The 16662-nt window shown below is 41.2% G+C and overlaps 1 protein-coding gene across 1 annotated transcript; it reads left to right on the top strand.

Moving 5' to 3' along the window:
- The first annotated feature begins 4899 nt into the window (after nucleotides 1-4899).
- Nucleotides 4900-15151, top strand: anp32b (acidic (leucine-rich) nuclear phosphoprotein 32 family, member B). The gene is made up of 7 exons (XM_061679689.1): nucleotides 4900-5120; nucleotides 8386-8535; nucleotides 8602-8724; nucleotides 10376-10568; nucleotides 12792-12901; nucleotides 12986-13055; nucleotides 14402-15151. The coding sequence occupies exons 1-7, from the start codon at nucleotides 5067-5069 to the stop codon at nucleotides 14497-14499; spliced, it is 798 nt and encodes a 265-aa protein (XP_061535673.1). The 5' UTR covers nucleotides 4900-5066; the 3' UTR covers nucleotides 14500-15151.
- The last annotated feature ends 1511 nt before the right edge of the window (nucleotides 15152-16662 follow it).

The following is a 16662-nucleotide window of genomic DNA, read 5'->3' as shown; positions in this document are numbered from 1 at the left end:
GGACTCCATGATTGTGAATTGACCTGAAGTTCCGTGCACATCTGGAGATGGCTGTAGCAACATCTGGAGTTGTTGCTACAGACTGACGTGAGATGGCTTAGTCGAGGGAAATTCCTGCAGAGATTTTGAGAGTTCTGTCCAGAGATTAAGGAGTTTTTTTTTTTTAGCTGGACATGCAGAATACAAGCAACTAAATGACAGTCAGCGGCTGTTAGACTTGGCATTTATGACAAACATGTTGAATGACCTTAATCTAGAGCTGCAAGGAAAAGACAAAACAGTGAACCATATGATCAGCTCAGTTAATGCTTTCAAACGAAAGATGCAACATCTCTCCTCAAAACTGCAGCGTCATGATTTGGCAAACTTACAGAACCTGGCGTCAGAGCTGGAGATGCAAGGGAAGGCCTGTGTGCAACTTGACAGTGCACGCTACACAGAGTTCATTGACAATTGTCTGTCAGAGTTTGACAAACGCTTTCAAGACTTTTCTTTGCTCGTGCCAGTCGCTACATTCATGTGCTACGCTTTTCAGGAAGATGCTGCAGTTGATTCACTCACATCAAAAATTTAAACACTGTTTCACCTGAACTCTTCTGGAGTGGAAGATGAGATTTTGACACTACAAGCCGACATTGAGCTGAGGTCCAGAGCTCATGGACAGTTTTGGAACTTACTCACAGAGCTAAAGTACACACTGACGTGAGATGGCCAAAACATGACGAAATATAAATTTTAAAAAAAATTGTTTGTTGCATTATATGTATACAGCATGTGGAAAACCTCCATATGATACCATGTGGACCTCATGACAAATGCGAACAATTTAGACAATAGCATTTCATATGCCAAGCCAGATCAGTGAATGTTCCATAAAAAGTCTCAAATTATAAACACAGGTCCCCTGCTGGACCCCCTGCAGTTTGCCTACCAAGCGAACAGGTCTGCGGATGATGCAGTCAACATGGGACTGCACTTCATCCTAGAACACCTCGACAGTGCAGGGACCTACGCGAGGATCCTGTTCGTGGACTTCAGCTCAGCGTTCAACACCATCATCCCTGAACTCCTTTCAACCGAGCTTCTCCAGCTCAGCGTCTCACCTGCCATCTGCCAGTGGATTTACAGCTTTCTGACGGGCAGGACACAGCAGGTCAGGCTGGGGGAGGCCACCTCATCCACACGCAGCATCAGCACTGGGGCGCCCCAAGGTTGTGTCCTCTCTCCGCTGCTCTTTTCTCTCTACACGAACGACTGCACCTCAGCGAACCCGACTGTCAAACTCCTGAAGTTTGCAGATGACACCATTGTCATCGGCCTCATCGAGGTCGGTGACGAGTCTGCATATCGACAGGAAGCGGAGCGGCCGGAGCTGTGGTGCGGCCGACACAACCTGGAGCTGAACACGCTCAAGACTGTAGAGATGATCGTGGACTTCAGGAGGCATCCTTCGCCACAGCTGCCCCTCACGTTGTCCAGCTGCCTTGTGTCAACCGTCGAGACCTTCAAGTTCCTGGGAATTACAATCTCTCAGGACCTGAAGTGGGCAACCAACATCAACTCCATCCTCAAAAAGGCCCAGCAGAGGAGGATGTACTTCCTGCGGCTTCTGAGAAAGCACGGCCTGCCACCGGAGCTGCTGAGACAGTTCTACACAGCGGTCATCGAATCGGTCCTGTGTTCTTCCATCACAGTCTGGTTTGGTGCTGCTACAAAAAAGGACAAACTCCGACTGCAACGGACAATCAAAACTGCTGAAAGGATTGTCGGTACCCCCCTACCCACCATTGAGGACTTGCACGCTGCCAGAACTAAGACAAGGGCGTGCAAAATCCTCTCGGACCCTCCGCATCCCGGTCACCAGCTCTTCCAGCTCCGTCGCTCAGGTAGGCGCTACCGATCAATGCAAACTAGAACTAGTAGATATTCCAACAGCTTCTTCCCTCTTGCGATCAACTTCTTAAACAGCTAACCTATAATTCCATTACAACAAGCTGGCAATTTTTTGACTTGAGTTCGTTGTCACATTTCTGTGGGGCCAATTCTGTATTACTCGTGCACTCACTGTAGTTGTCTCGCCATGCTGCACTATTTGCATATACTGGCCACTCGTGCCAGAGTAGCATCTGCTCCATTTGCACACTGATTGAGGAGTATCTGTAACATTTGCACAACCAACATTGTCCCAGATGATCGCACTACTCGTCACTTTAAACCGCATACACTCCTTGAAGTCTCAGCGCCCTTTGCACAATGGTCATTGCACCGGACTATTGCAATATTAGTAATTCGAACTGCTCTAAGTGCTAGAGGACTCTGCATCTTTTTGCACAATTGTTTTTTGTCAATGTCTTTATGTCTCCAAAGTGTTCTGTAAATTGACTGTCTGTTGTACTGGAGCGGCTCCAACTGCCGGAGACAAATTCCTTGTGTGTTTTGGACATACTTGGCAAATAAAGATGATTCTGATTCTGATAAAGATGAAACTGTTCAAAGTCAAAAGTTGAACTATACCTTATGAGTCTAAATCTGTTTTTTTTTTTAAAATCTCAGACAAACTAATGAAGATATCACCACAAAATGGCACTTGGAGGTCATATTTAAAAACAATAAAATATATGGCAGAATGGCACATGACCAGAGAAAGCCAATCACAAGCATCGGCTTGAGAAGGAGGACGTGATATGGGAAAAAAATCGGAGCTATTGCCGCTATTTTTCAAATGTAACTAAAATTCAGAAATTTCCAAAAACAACTCTAATTTAGTTACACATTTTCTCCCAGTAATCTAATAGATTACAATTACATAAATGTTCTTCTTTTATGATCTTGACTTCCTCGAAAAGTATGCACACGTTTCTTAAAACACATTGACTGCCATTGAAGGCTTTAAAAGTCAAATATCCCTGTTAACTCGGAAGGCTGGCAGTGAATGAGTTAAGGTGCATAAATGATGACTGTGTGGACGCCATGTGCCGCAAAAAGAAGCTGCACAATGCGGCCTATGTTGAGGAATCACAAAACACTGCCATCTTCTGGCATCCTCTCCTCAGTACCAAAACACTGACTTGCAATATTAATGTACAAATTTGAAAAGGATAATTGGACACGTAAGGTCTATCTAACACATTTAATGTTAATGAGCACTAAAAAATGAAGCTGTTTTGCAGTTCAATTGTATCATTCTCAATTCAAAAAACAAATTGGCATTTGTGTAGAAATGACCTGTGACTGCTGAAGAGTTGCTTTTAGACTAAAATATTGTAAAAATGAATTTAAAGGGATGGAATGCTGAATGTGAGACTTTGAAATGACTAAAGATGAATTATAGGATAGAGGCAAATGTGTGAAATTCCTCTATAAATCAGGGAATGCTAAATTTAGAACGTGAAATTGTTTGAGAAATTGAATTATAATATTTCTCAATTTTAAGGTTTTTCATGTGGAAAGTGAAAATTTGTGTTATGTGAAAAATGAGAAAAGATATTCTGATTGAATTAAAAAAATTTAAGTTATAATGCTGAGTCGGTTGAGAAACGTGGATGATTTGAATGTCATAAAAGTGGAAATATGGGAAAGGTGGAAATTTGCGGAATCTGAGTAGCACTGATGTTTTTAATATTTTCAAGTTAGAGTGATTCGTATCAGTTGAGAAAATGTTAATTATAGGATTTTTTTTAAGTCTATTTATTGTTCCTTGTGGAATTATGGGAAATGTGGAAATTTGTGGAAAGTGAAGTAGCCCCGGGTGTCAGAATGAACTGTACTTTTGAAATAAAATGTTTGAATCAGTTGAGAAATACAGACATTTTGCAGAAAGTGGAAAAATAGTAGCATGGATGTTATAAATGAGCTGCACATTTTTACATTGTAATGGTTTGAATTGGTGGAATAATATGGATGTTTCACACTGTCCAAAAAGTCAGAATTATGGGAAAAGTAGAAATTTGCAGAATGCAGAAAAATAGTACTGTAGAATTTTTGAATGAGCTGAACATTCTGTGGTCTGAATGGCTTGTATCGGTTGAGAAATGGTACATTTGAGGTGATGTAAAAAAAAAATAATAATAAAACTCTATCATTTGAATGCTCTTCAACATTCACTCAATACAAATATAGGATTTTTATGCAGAACAATCACTGGCACCAGGCAGAAACCTTGCATCTCTACAACTATTACTTTTAAGGGAAAACAATAAAAAAAAATGTTGAGCCCTTAACATGGTGTCAAGGAGAGCAAGCCATTTTCAACACTTTACACTGGTTAATAATTTGGAAAAATATGAGACCCATGTGCGTACTGCCCAGTAGTATAGATTGGTATAAAAATGTAAAATTAACCAAATTTACGTTTCAGCCTGACACCAGCGATTATGAATACTCTTAGCTTTCATACTACTATCTTGTGAACTTGTAAATTTAAGGAGCTCCTGTTTCACGAAGTAAAGGTAGGAGGGGTATAGTAAAGAGGGGGACCCTGGCCGTAACAGTACAATGCTCCCTTTAATGTAAACTAAAAAAAAAATGCATTCACTAAAACAGAAACAGCAGCAAGATTCAGCCAATAGGTCATTTATTGATCAACAGTCACATAATTAACACTAATAATCAAAGTAGGTTTGGATATCATAATGCAAAGGCAAATGTAGACATTTTTAGCAGATGATCGTATTAACTAAAAAAATGTTTTTTTTTTGTTTGTTTTTTTTACCCTTTAACTGAACGTTAAACTAACAAGATAACTTGTTTGAATTGAAACGCAGCAACACACATACTGTTGTTTTTTAGGCTTTGCCGTTTCCCCTTTAGGAGGCGCTGGGCTGGGCGTTTCTGCTCGTAGGTGGCGCTGTTGCGCATTCGATTTCGTTTCAATCCGGTTTCCCTCCATGGTTTCTCCTCGCCGACTAACTTAGCGTCGGCTCAGTTCATTACACACGGCCACCCCCCACCCCCCCCTATATTCTCCCTCCGCCGTCAGGGCATCGCTCTACGTTTTGGACTGAAGGACCCTCTTAAGGAAAAACAAAAAAGCCCCGGCGAGAAAAGTTTCACCTCCGGCGGGCATCATGTATATGGAAAACAGGATCCACTTGGAGCTAAGAAACAAGACACCGTCTGAAGTGAGTCGTGCTTTTTTTTTTTTTTAATAAAAGCAAAGCCATTTAGTTTTCTCTTGGGCTAGCCACGTTATCTTAGATCGCTACTCCCCCCCTCCTCAGTTGAATTTGCTTTCGAGTATGGTTTAACGTTAAGGACACCGCGCGGTCGTCTTGTCGATGGAAGCGGAGCCTCTAGCCGGGAGACGAGGGGGGCAACGCGGCGTTCGCTCGCTACTTTGAGAGGGCAATTCATCCGCTCGCTTCGGCGTTATTGCGGTGCATTAACAGTTTCGCAGCCGCCACCCTCCTCGTGTGTCCGGCGGTCCAGCTCGAAAGCCACCCCAAGCACCGACCCGACAACGAGAACGCTCTTTCTGTGGATATTTGCAGGAAATGTACTGCCCCACGCTTACTGCATTTCGGTGTTCTCGCAGTGGAGCTTTCTCCCGACGTTGGTAGCCATGTTTGCTGCTACTTAGCATGGCGTGTAACAGCGCTCGTTTTAAAAGAAAATACACATTTAACTACTTAGGTTTACTCCTAACGCAAATAGAATTAAAGCGTTAGAAACGTTTTTTTAAATATATATATACACAAATATAAAAACCCCAGCCATTTCCGCTTGGTGTCACGTCTTTATAACTAGGTTAACGCTAATAGCCACACTCGGTATGTGGATAACAAAAAACTGACACTTTGCTCCTTGCAAAGCCTAAATACATAAAATATGCACGTTTAACTCGTTTGTTTCCGTACGATTCATATCTAATAATCAACTCGGGAGTGTTTCCGTATTTAGCGTGTTGGGAAGATGTTACAAGTTGGAATGGGAGTGTTACAAAACTCAACTAAATAAGTCACCGCGCACCACAAAATGACTAACTTTGTTCGTACTCTTATAAACGTTATTTTTTGTAAATAGCTGTGTTATTTAATGGCCACAACGTTCGTTTAAAAAAAAATATTCAATTTAAACTGCAGCCTCCCAATTTGCAGTCTTCCCGCCATATTAGCAGATCCGCCATAGTGGTGGCAGCCCGACAAAAACGCATGGCGTCATTAAATCCCCGATACAACTAAACACACATCCCTACAACTACAAACGGAACCGTTGACAAAATCGACATCATATTTTCGAAACGGTTGTGTTCTTGCGCGGAGGCTTTATTAACCCTAAAGTCAAGCCTTCCTTCGGGTTGACACAACCGAGCGGCGCCATGCGTGGGCACACAAAAACTCGACGCCCGCTGTTTGTCCTCGGGACCCCCCCCCCAAAAAAAAAAAGTCGACAAAATGTATTATTATTATTAAAAAAAATTAAAAATGAAGCAGCTGTGATAACGCATCGGTCTCCACAATGTCTATTTAGCAACGCCTGTCGCAGTTTGGGGGGAGGGGGGGGGGGGGCTAAGGCTCGCAGCTGCATACTGTTTGTCCATAGGTCGCCATGTTGCCATTCTGTCGTTTTTGAAGGTCTGGAAGAATGAAAGTCTCCATCTTTGATTTTTTTGTGGGGGTGGGGAGGCTAAATTTCCGTTCGCCGTGTTTTCCCTCTTCAGAACACATTTACAACAAAATAGTCGTCGAAACAAAATCACCGGCGCCGTTCGCTCGACGACGAGGAATATTCCGTTTTCTCCACCGAACGCAAACAAAACGTGAAACCGTTGCACTGAAAAAGGGTGTATTGGCAATCCTGCTCGTTGCTGCGGCGTGGGCTAATGGCGGCCGCGCACACTTCTCGTCTACTGCACGGCTGCGTTTAAAAGGGGCAATGGTTGCTAGCTTGTAGCTTAGCTGGCCTTAAAAAAAAAAAAAAAAAAAAAAAAAAATGCAATTGTCACACAAAGTATGCGAACACGCCAGTCTGAACTCAACCGGGCTGACAATTATATACAACGACGCTGGACGTAACGAGTCTTTTTAAAATTGAACTGGCCTCCTTTTTTGTGTGTTTTACTCTTGAGAAATCCAAACTTTTTTCTAGTCCTGCAAACGTGTTTGCTGCCAGCGCAAGCAGTTTTTAGCTTAGCCGAACTAACTCCACCTCATACTGGCCCCCAGTTTTTTAATACTAAGGATGACTTTTAATAATGTATTAGGTTATGTAGATATTTTAGTGACTAATTCCCATTTTGTAAAGTTTGGTTGTCACTGATTGTCAGTTCTTAAAATTTCAGAGAGGACACGAATCCCTACATTTTTGGAAAGAATAGAACTCCTACGAGTCTGTGATATCCTCAGAAAATCTATGACCCCCAAAAGAGTCGCAAACATTTCAGAAAGTACGACTCTTAGCTAGTCCACGCATTTTCGGCGTTATCTCAAATACATACCATTTCAGAGAGTAGATGGCTCTCCCAGAGTCCCTATATTTTCAGAAAGTAAGTGAGTCTGAAACATTTCAAAAGTATAGGCATGTTTAAACACAATACAATACAAAAACATAAAAGAATATATTGCAGAAAGAGCAAGAGCATCAGATAACATACTACTTTTTTTATACTGTCTGAACAATATTTGTAACTGTTGTAAAGCTTACCAAAAAGAAAATCTCCGATATAGCGGGACCCGAAGCATTAACTGCAATATAGGAGGGGATTAATGTATAACACTTTTGGGGTCCCTGCCTTTTCAGGAAATACACAACGCTTTGAGTCCTTAAAATTTCAAAAACTATACAAATCCTGTCATGTCAGAGCTGTGTTAATATTAAGTTATGGACATCTTTGAATGTGTTTTCCATATTTCAGCAATGTCAAGATGTTTGTTAGTCACGTCAGAACGCGCTATCAGAGAGTTTCACAACACATTTACAATATACATTACTGACCACAACATGGGGGTACACCGGAGAGTAGTTCGCACATCCACCTCACAGTTCTGAGGTCGTGAGTTTGAATCCCGGCTCCGGTCTTCTTGTGCTTAGATTGCATGTTCTCCCCCGGGCATGCGTGGGATTTCTCCGATCTACATTGCAAAAATATGCATGTTAGGTTAATTGAAGACTAAATTCTCCTTAGGTGCGAGTGTGTATGCCTGCGATTGGCTTGCAACCAGTCCAGGGTGTACCCCGCCTCTCCCCAGAGCTGGGATGGGCTCCAGCCCACCCTTGAGTATAGTGAGGATGAGTGGTAGAGAAAACGGATGCATGAATGGATGGCCACAACATTAGCCGCACCTACCTGGTCCGATGAGATCAAGTACAAGAACCATGACAAAAAGAAAGTCTCAGTTTTGGGTTATTTATTCAACAATAATAAATGTCTTGTTTTCCCTACTGCAGGTACGAGAACTCGTCCTCGACAACTGCCAAACGGTCGACGGAAATACCGAAGGCCTCACAGATGAGTTTGTCAACCTGGTTTTCCTCAGTTTGATTAATGTCGGCTTATCATCGATCTCCAATATACCCAGACTAGAAAAACTCAAAAAGGTAAGGCGGTCGGGCACTCACCGTATGCAGAGAAGCCGCAGAGACTTAACATCTCTTTTCTCTCAGCTGGAGTTGAGCGACAACAAAATCAGCGGCGGCCTGGAGGTCTTAGCGGAACAACTCCCCAACCTCACACATCTACATCTGAGCGGCAACAATTTGAAAGAGATCAGCACGTTGGAACCACTGGTATGTCCAAAATTCTTAATCACTAACATCTTTTACGACTACTACTAAGTCCAACACACTCATTTGATGCTGGTTGACTGTCCATTTTCTTTCTAGTTGAAAGCAATGGAAATAATCTATTTCAATCTCCAGACTGTTACCGTCATAAAACATTTTACTTGTCATAAAATTGGCTCTGTTGGAGACGATCGCAGGTGACCCTGGGTAAAAAGTGGAGTACACTATCAATGAATTAATGCCATGAAAAAGAAATGCATGTTACATACACGTAACAGTTGGATTAGGCGTAAATTGATAAATCACGCCTGGAGGGTGAGGCATAAGGATGACGAAATAGAAAAGCGTTACTGTCTCGTACGTCACAACAGTGCTAACCCAATACTCCACATATCAAAATAACGATATGAACAATAGAGGGTCACTTGTGCAGGAGACGTTTTTGTATAGCACTACGATGTATACAATGAGAATAACTTATTTACTCCTGGGATTGGCTCACACGCCAGAAAGGGCGCAAACTAGTTAATTGCACGTTCATGACCATAAAACGCAGCAAGTCGAGACCCCCTGTAATCATGTCTTGAGGCAAAACGGAGTACAGAGAACCCGTGCACGTTTGCAGTTCGGCATTCACAAATTTGTCTATTCGTGGATTTCTGGGGGCTACCTGTCCTGTTATTTGCTGAAAGACTCACCTATTTGGTGTTTTTGTACTCAGGCCAAAGCCATTGCTAATATAAAATTAGTCTTGCTGCCATCTTGTAGCATCTTGGTGCCATCAAACTATGTTGACGTTTGGGGAGGAGCTTCATTTAGTCAGGACACAGCCTTGTCGAAGAAAAAAAGTGCCTTTCAGCCATCTAGTGGCATCGACAGACAATTACGTTTTCGGGTGCGTGTCAGTTAATTACAGATCTTCGGGGCAGTGCTCAGTCAGTATCACCCTCGTGAATAGCGGAGGTTCACCGTACACTTTATGAATTAATGTCACTAAAAGGCAATTATGTCAATAAACAATGAACAGTTGCATGGTTGCTTGAAATATTTTTTGTAATTTATCCAGTAATTTCTGGAATTTTGCCATTATGGGACTAATAGAGGCTAACGCTGCGTAAAATATGGTCCTACGGTCAAATCCTTAGCTTAGCATCAGCTGACGCACCTTACTGCCTTGCTTCCCAAGCAGTATGACTTTTTTTGTGTGTATACTTTTTCACATGAACAAGGGTTAGGGTTACATATTGGGTAAAGGACAATAATTTTAACTGCCTCACACTCTACCTTCCACTCTGTTAACTAGTACAATCCAGCGCAGCTTCTGGCTAGCGGACGTCACGGCAAATTACATTCTTTTGGCATTACGTCAAAGTTTTTGAAGTGTTAACTAGTACAATCCAGCGGAGCTTCTGGCTAGTGGACGTCACGGCAAATTACATTATTTTGGTATTACGTCAAACTTTTTTACTCACTTCAAACGTCACCAATGTCAATATCAGTGCAGCACGTGGGAAAAAAAAACTAGCACAGTGCAAATGCTTCGTTTTATTCAATTTATTCCTATTCACACAAAATATAAGGCTATTTCTTTGCATCTTGTTCCCTTACTGGAACAATTGTGCACCAAATTGTAACTGTCTCCTTGAACCCACAGAAAAAGCTGAAACACCTGAAAAGTTTGGACCTGTTCAAGTGCAAAGTGACCTTCATGAGCGACTACAAGGACAGTGTGTTCAAACTGCTGCCCCAGCTTACCTACCTGGACGGCTTTGACTGCAAGGACAAGGAGACTTCCGATTCCGACGTAGAGGTGGACGGAGACTGCGTGGAGGACGACGACGACGAAGGTATGTGGGAAGTGGCCATGGATCTGTAGCTGATGGAGTGGCTGTTGTCTACAATTTACCTTTTCATCACATTTATAAACAATAGGCGACAGGGTAATTTGAAAAGAGATTGACTACACCTGACCTGAACTGAAACGGTGGCAAAAATTTGTTTGGGGCTCACCGCCAGACATACCCTAAAAAGTTCAGTTGTTTATTTATTATTTATTTATTTATTTTAAATTATTTTTTCATGCAGCGGAACCTGAGGGTGAGGAGGATAAATCAAGTGGTTGTCTTAAATACAACACCAATTTCAATGAAGTTGAGACGTTGTGTTAAACATAAATAAAAACAGAATACAATGATTTGCAAATCATGTTCAACCTATCTTTAATTGCAAGAAATTTAGGGATTTCATCATCTATTTCTGGAGAAATCACTGCATGTAAGCGGGAAGGCCGAAAACCAACATTGAATGCCCGTGACTTTCAATCCGTCAGGCGGCACTGCATCAAAAGCCGACAATGTGGAAAAGGATATCACCACATGGGCTCAGGAACACTTCAGAAAACCAATGTCAGTAAATACAGTTCGGCGCTACATCCGTAAGTGGAACTCTGGGGCCAAGCTCATCTAAGATGGACTGATGCAAAGTGGAAAAGTGTTCTGTGGTCCGACGAGTCCACATTTCAAATTTTTTTTGGAAATTGTGGACGTCGGGCCAAAGAGGAAAAGAAACCTGGACTGTTATGGGCGCAAAGTTCAAAAGCCAGCATCTGTGATGGTATGGGGCTGTGTTAATGCCAATGACATGGGTAACTTACACATCTGTGAAGGCACCATTAGTGCTGAAAGGTTTTGGAGAAACATATGCTGCCATCCAAGCAAGGTCTTTTTCATGGACGCCCCTGTTATTTCAGCAAGACAATGCCAAACCACATTTTGCACGTGTTACAACAGCGTGGCTTCGTAGTAAAAGAGTGCGGGTACTAGACAGGCCTGCCTGCAGTCCAGACCTGTCTCCCATTGAAAATGTGTGGCGCATTATGAAGCGTAAAATACGACAACGGAGACCCCGGACTGTTCAACGTCTGAAGCTGTACATCAAGCAAGAATGGGAAAGAATTCCACCTACAAAACGTCAACAATTATTGTCCTCAGTTCCCAAACGTTTATTGAATGTTGTTAAAAGAAAAGGTGATGTAACAGTGGTAAACATGACCCTGTCCCAGCTTTTTTGGAACATGTTGCAGCCATAAAATTCTAAGTTAATGATTATTTGCTAAAAACAATAAAGTTTTATCATTTTGAACATTAAATATCTTGTCTTTGTAGTGTGTTCAATTAAATATTGGTTGAACGTGATTTGCAAATCATTGTATTCTGTTTTTATTTGTTTAACACAATGTCCCAAATTCATGGAATTGGGGTTGTAGTTGGACAGAGATGATGGCAAGACATACAGTAGTTGCCACTTCTATTTATGCCATACTCTTAGTACCAACATATGCAGTTCAAGGGTTGAAGTCCACCCTCATAATTGAAAATAAAATTCATGTTAGCAGTTAAAAAAAATGTGGGAGGGAGATTATTGTTCAATTATTCAATCAGTAGGAGAATCTATTCTAAAAAGATTCGATAATGACAGCCCGAGAAGCAAACCTCCATCATCAGGTGTGTGGAAGGCATTTTCTAACAGGCGTGTATGAATTGTTTGGCTAACTTGTATTTGAGTGTGTTAGCAAAACACAATGCTAGTGTGTTTAGTGTGTTCAAGCCTGCTAGTAAACGACAGAGTTGTATCTATCTCACCGTCAAAAGTGCGCATCTGTGCTGTTAATCCAAGCAACAGAAAACCAAATTCATTCTCATTCGCCTGTCCCTAAATGATTGTGTTCACTCTGCCTGAATTTCCACCATGTCTATTTTTGAATCAATTTATCTGTTGAAATTGAAATTATCGCCAGCGTTCCGTGTACCTTCGACGCAATTTACAGTACGCAACGTCTTTTCGACTGACTCTTCACACATTGAAACTACGACGGTAGAGAAGAAGCCAAAAATCTTCATTTCAGCCATTAACCGTGTTTTTCTCAATCGCTCTGTCTTGGTCAAATGACACGGAAGGGTTTGTGTACTCGGAGAATGCTTGAGCTTTTGCCCCGCGGAAGTACAGATGACCTCTCGTGAAAAGGTGTATACGTAAGGACCTATAAATGCGTCGTACCTTTTGTCCTCCAGAGGACGAGGAAGACGAGGACGATGACCTTGACGAGGAAGATGACGATGAAGATGACGAGGAAGAGGTTGAGGGAGAAGAGGACGATGAAGAGGTCAGCGGAGAAGATGAGGTAAAGACCAAAAAGCCGTAATGGCGCCGAGGTGATGAGCTCCTTGCAACTTAATGCAACAACAACAAAAATCCTCCCTGCTAGGAGGAAGACTACGGACTGGATGGGGAAGTAGATGATGATGAAGAAGAAGATGAGGGGGAAGATGACGAAGGTATTAAAAATCAGGCATAGACAACAGCATATGAAGTGAAATTCTGAATGTTTTCAGGGGGGGAAATATGAAATTTCGAGAATAGTCAATGTAAAATTAGAGGTGCAACAATGAATTAATCAACAACAAATCGATTATCAAATTAATTGACAACTATTATGATAAGCAATCGTCCAGAAACAGTTTAACATAAAAAATGTCAAAATCCTCAGAATTTCATCAGCTCAACAGTAAATATTCTCAGATTTCTGTAGTCTTCTCTGAACGCAGACTGATTATCTCTGTTTTTCAACATTTTTGCCTATTTTCTGACATGTTACGGACCAAAACCAATAACTGAATCATAATTTACGTTTGTGCATTTCTGCACTGTCAATTTGAAATATGTTCCAGGAAAAAGTTAACTTTTTTCTTGTGGAGACTTCTGAAAACGTTACAAGTAGTGGGATTGGGTTAGCGTTACCGGAAAAATTTAGCAATGTTACGAGAGAGCGAAAGGTTGTAATTTTGAGGGAGAGGGGGGGAAGTTTAGCGAGAATAAAGTTGTAATGTTACAGATTAAATATTACAAGAAAATTGGATCGTTACAAAAGGAGTGTTTTGGGGGGGGGAGAACAGATTAGCAAGAAATAGTTGTAATGTTCTAAAAAAAAAATTATAATAATAATTTGCATGTGTTAAGTGAACCACTGTTAAATGCTACTCACAGTAAAACGGTCGACTTTTGATGAGCGACAACAACGTCGTAGCGAGCTAGCTCTACCCGAAAAAGTTGATTTCTGAATTGTACAACTTCTGTGGCAATCAAATTTTAAGGTTTTAATGCAATAGTTATTGAACTTGATTGTGCCATTTAGCGCAGCATTGCTGTCCTGGCGTTTATTCAGTTCTTTTGACGCGTAATACCTTGATATTGTCCACAGACTTCAAACGCACCAATGAAAATGTTTTTAATTTGCCACAATTTTGATGCGTCGCCATTGGTTGCACTTCTGCCTTTTATGTAGCTGATGTTGCTTATAGATGCCACAAGATGGCAGCAAGACGCTCTTCTATTAGACAAGGCTACGGCCTGACTAAATGACACTTCAACATAGTTCCTTGGCACCCAGATGCCACAAGATGGCCCTCAAAAAGTTTTGAAATATATATTTTGTGACGCCAGTCCTGGAACTTAACTGACAAACATATTTTTTGTGACATTTATGTTTGGTGGTGTGCCATGGCATTTTCCAAATGTGAAATATGTGCCTTGCTTTATAAAGTTTTCGGAAACTGGTTTAAAGCGACGGGTACGGCCAGAGTAGAACCAGTGTTCATACTGATGTTTTTTTCCCTTATTTCAGACACGGCAACTGGCAAAGGTGAGAAGAGAAAGCGAGACCCAGACGACGAAGACGAAGACGACGACGAAGACGAAGACGACGACGACGACGACGACTAGAAAGCAAGAGGAGCGAATTTAGCGACTTCCTCCCCCCTCCTAGCAACCCGAACGTCCGACTTCCTCCAACTTGCAATCCCCCACCCACCCTTGTCCCCTTGCACCCTCCCCCATGCTCCGTGCTCTTTTTCTGGGCCAAGACTGTACTGGATGTGTGGTTCGTGTGGACCAACCGCCACCAGCACCCCCCCTCCCCCCACCAAACAACTTTTTTTTACCTACCTACCACCCCTTCTGCCTCCCCTCCATGGACCTGAGAGCCCCCACCCCGTGCCCCACCCCCCAATAGCCCTGGGGTTCTCAGGCAGCCTTGCCACTCAGCATTCCACAATTTCACTGTCAATCCCGCGTTATGTATCCCGTGTGAGGACTTTGGGACTGGTCTAGTTTTTGGGTCTGTGCTTTTAATATTTTGTTGACTGAAATTTTTTGTTTTTTTGGCTTTATTATTTCTTTCTTTTTGTGTTGTTTCCTTTCGCCCCTTCAACTACCACCCTCCCAATAAAATTATTGCTATAGCAGCTGTGCAGCCAGTGAGCCATGCAGTTTTTGATTATTGGCATGGCCACTTGTTGCACAAGTCATGGTTGTAGCGACATTTTTACTTTCTGTATGACAAGACAACAACTTTGTAAATAAAATGTTAACATTTTGTGCTTTCCTGGTGTTCCAAATGTATTACGTAGGAACTAGGGCTGTCACTATCGAATCGTTTTAGAATCTATTCTCCTCTTGATCATTATCGAATAATAATCGCTAATCACGCCCTTCTCACTATTACTTTTTTTTTTTTACTGCCAACAAGCATTTTATTTTCATTTATGAAGGATTGACTTAAATCCTTTATTTGCATGTCGGTACTGAGTGCATGGTATAAATGTGGTGTTCAGAATTTGAATTTGAGAGAGCTAAATGCTAAACAGTTAATCGCGATTCGCATTAGCGATGACCATTTTAGGTAAAAAAAAAACAACAACAAAAACAAACTACCATTCAGCTCACTCGTACGCATCTTGTTATATGTACATTACACATCAAAGTGTCTTAAAAATCACAGATGCTCCTTTGTTGTTGTTTTAAAAAGTTAATCATTGGCCCAACACTGCGTCCGATTGCAATAAATGTACATCTGAAACATGGGTTCCCAGCGAAGCTTCAAGATAGAAAGTGTGTCGACCTATTTTTGAAGTCGACTTAGCAGAGTTATTAAACGTTTTTCCCCCCCAGGAACGAGAACCAATGGTATGTTTTTGTTTTTTGGGGGTTACAACTTGGTAAGTATTTGTCAAGGGCGGGGCCACAGAAATAGTCAACAGTCGAAGCAGTTGAGGCAAAATACAGGAAAAGTCTGAAGTCAAAATTTTAAGACCAAAAAGTAGTTCATAAAAAAAAAAAGTATATGATAGAATGGACATATGATTATAATCACAAAATTTTACTAGAATTTTACATTTCTGAGAAAAAAATTCTGAATGCTACAAGTGAAAACTGAAAATTTGACATGAGAATGAACTAAAATTTTGCTGCTTCCCTGGTGTCCTGGATGTATTTTGTAGGAACTAGAAACAATACGGCATGACGTTGTTGTTTTTGTTTTGGGTTTGGTTACAATTTAGTAATCCAAAGGAATATATAATTGATGAAGTAACTCAAAATGGACTGCAATGCTTAGCTGCCACCAGCAGAGGCAGTGTTGCTTCACTCCACAAGTTTGTATCTGAAGAAGAACATTACGCTATATCCACACAGGCCACTTCTGAGCAGCAATATCCTCAATATGGCACGCACTCGCATGGAAACGGGAGTTGAGAACATTTGGAGGTAAAAATGTGTTTTGCAAATTGATTGGAATTTTCCCTCATTGAAAATATGTTTTTTTCTACAGGTTCTTATGAGGACCAACTAACCCCCAAATTGATGGAAAAATGTTACAAGACTATTGTAATGTTTGGAGGGAAAAGAAGTTAAATCCTGTTAAAGAAAAAGTTAGTATTATGAGAATGCACTCAAAATTTAACAAGAAAAAAAAACCTAAAATTACAAGTCTTATTTCACAAGAAATAGTTTCTCGAAAATGTTGACAATTAAAAATACGAGAAAAGGGTAATATTCCACTATTTTGTTATTTTGTTTCATAAAAATTTCGTGTTTATGCACGAAATA

The sequence above is a fragment of the Phycodurus eques genome, chromosome 6 (assembly GCF_024500275.1).
Source record: "Phycodurus eques isolate BA_2022a chromosome 6, UOR_Pequ_1.1, whole genome shotgun sequence".
Lineage (NCBI taxonomy): Eukaryota > Metazoa > Chordata > Actinopteri > Syngnathiformes > Syngnathidae > Phycodurus > Phycodurus eques.
The sequence above is the reverse complement of the archived record's forward strand: the minus strand, read 5'-3'. Positions and strand labels throughout refer to the sequence as shown.

Bases quoted from the DNA above. Each gene is read 5' to 3' on its own strand.
- anp32b (XM_061679689.1), top strand. From the start codon at position 5,067: ATGTATATGGAAAACAGGATCCACTTGGAGCTAAGAAACAAGACACCG. The intron at 8,536-8,601 runs GTAAGGCGGTCG...CTTTTCTCTCAG, and splicing joins GACTAGAAAAACTCAAAAAG to CTGGAGTTGAGCGACAACAA. The intron at 13,056-14,401 runs GTATTAAAAATC...CCCTTATTTCAG, and splicing joins TGAGGGGGAAGATGACGAAG to ACACGGCAACTGGCAAAGGT.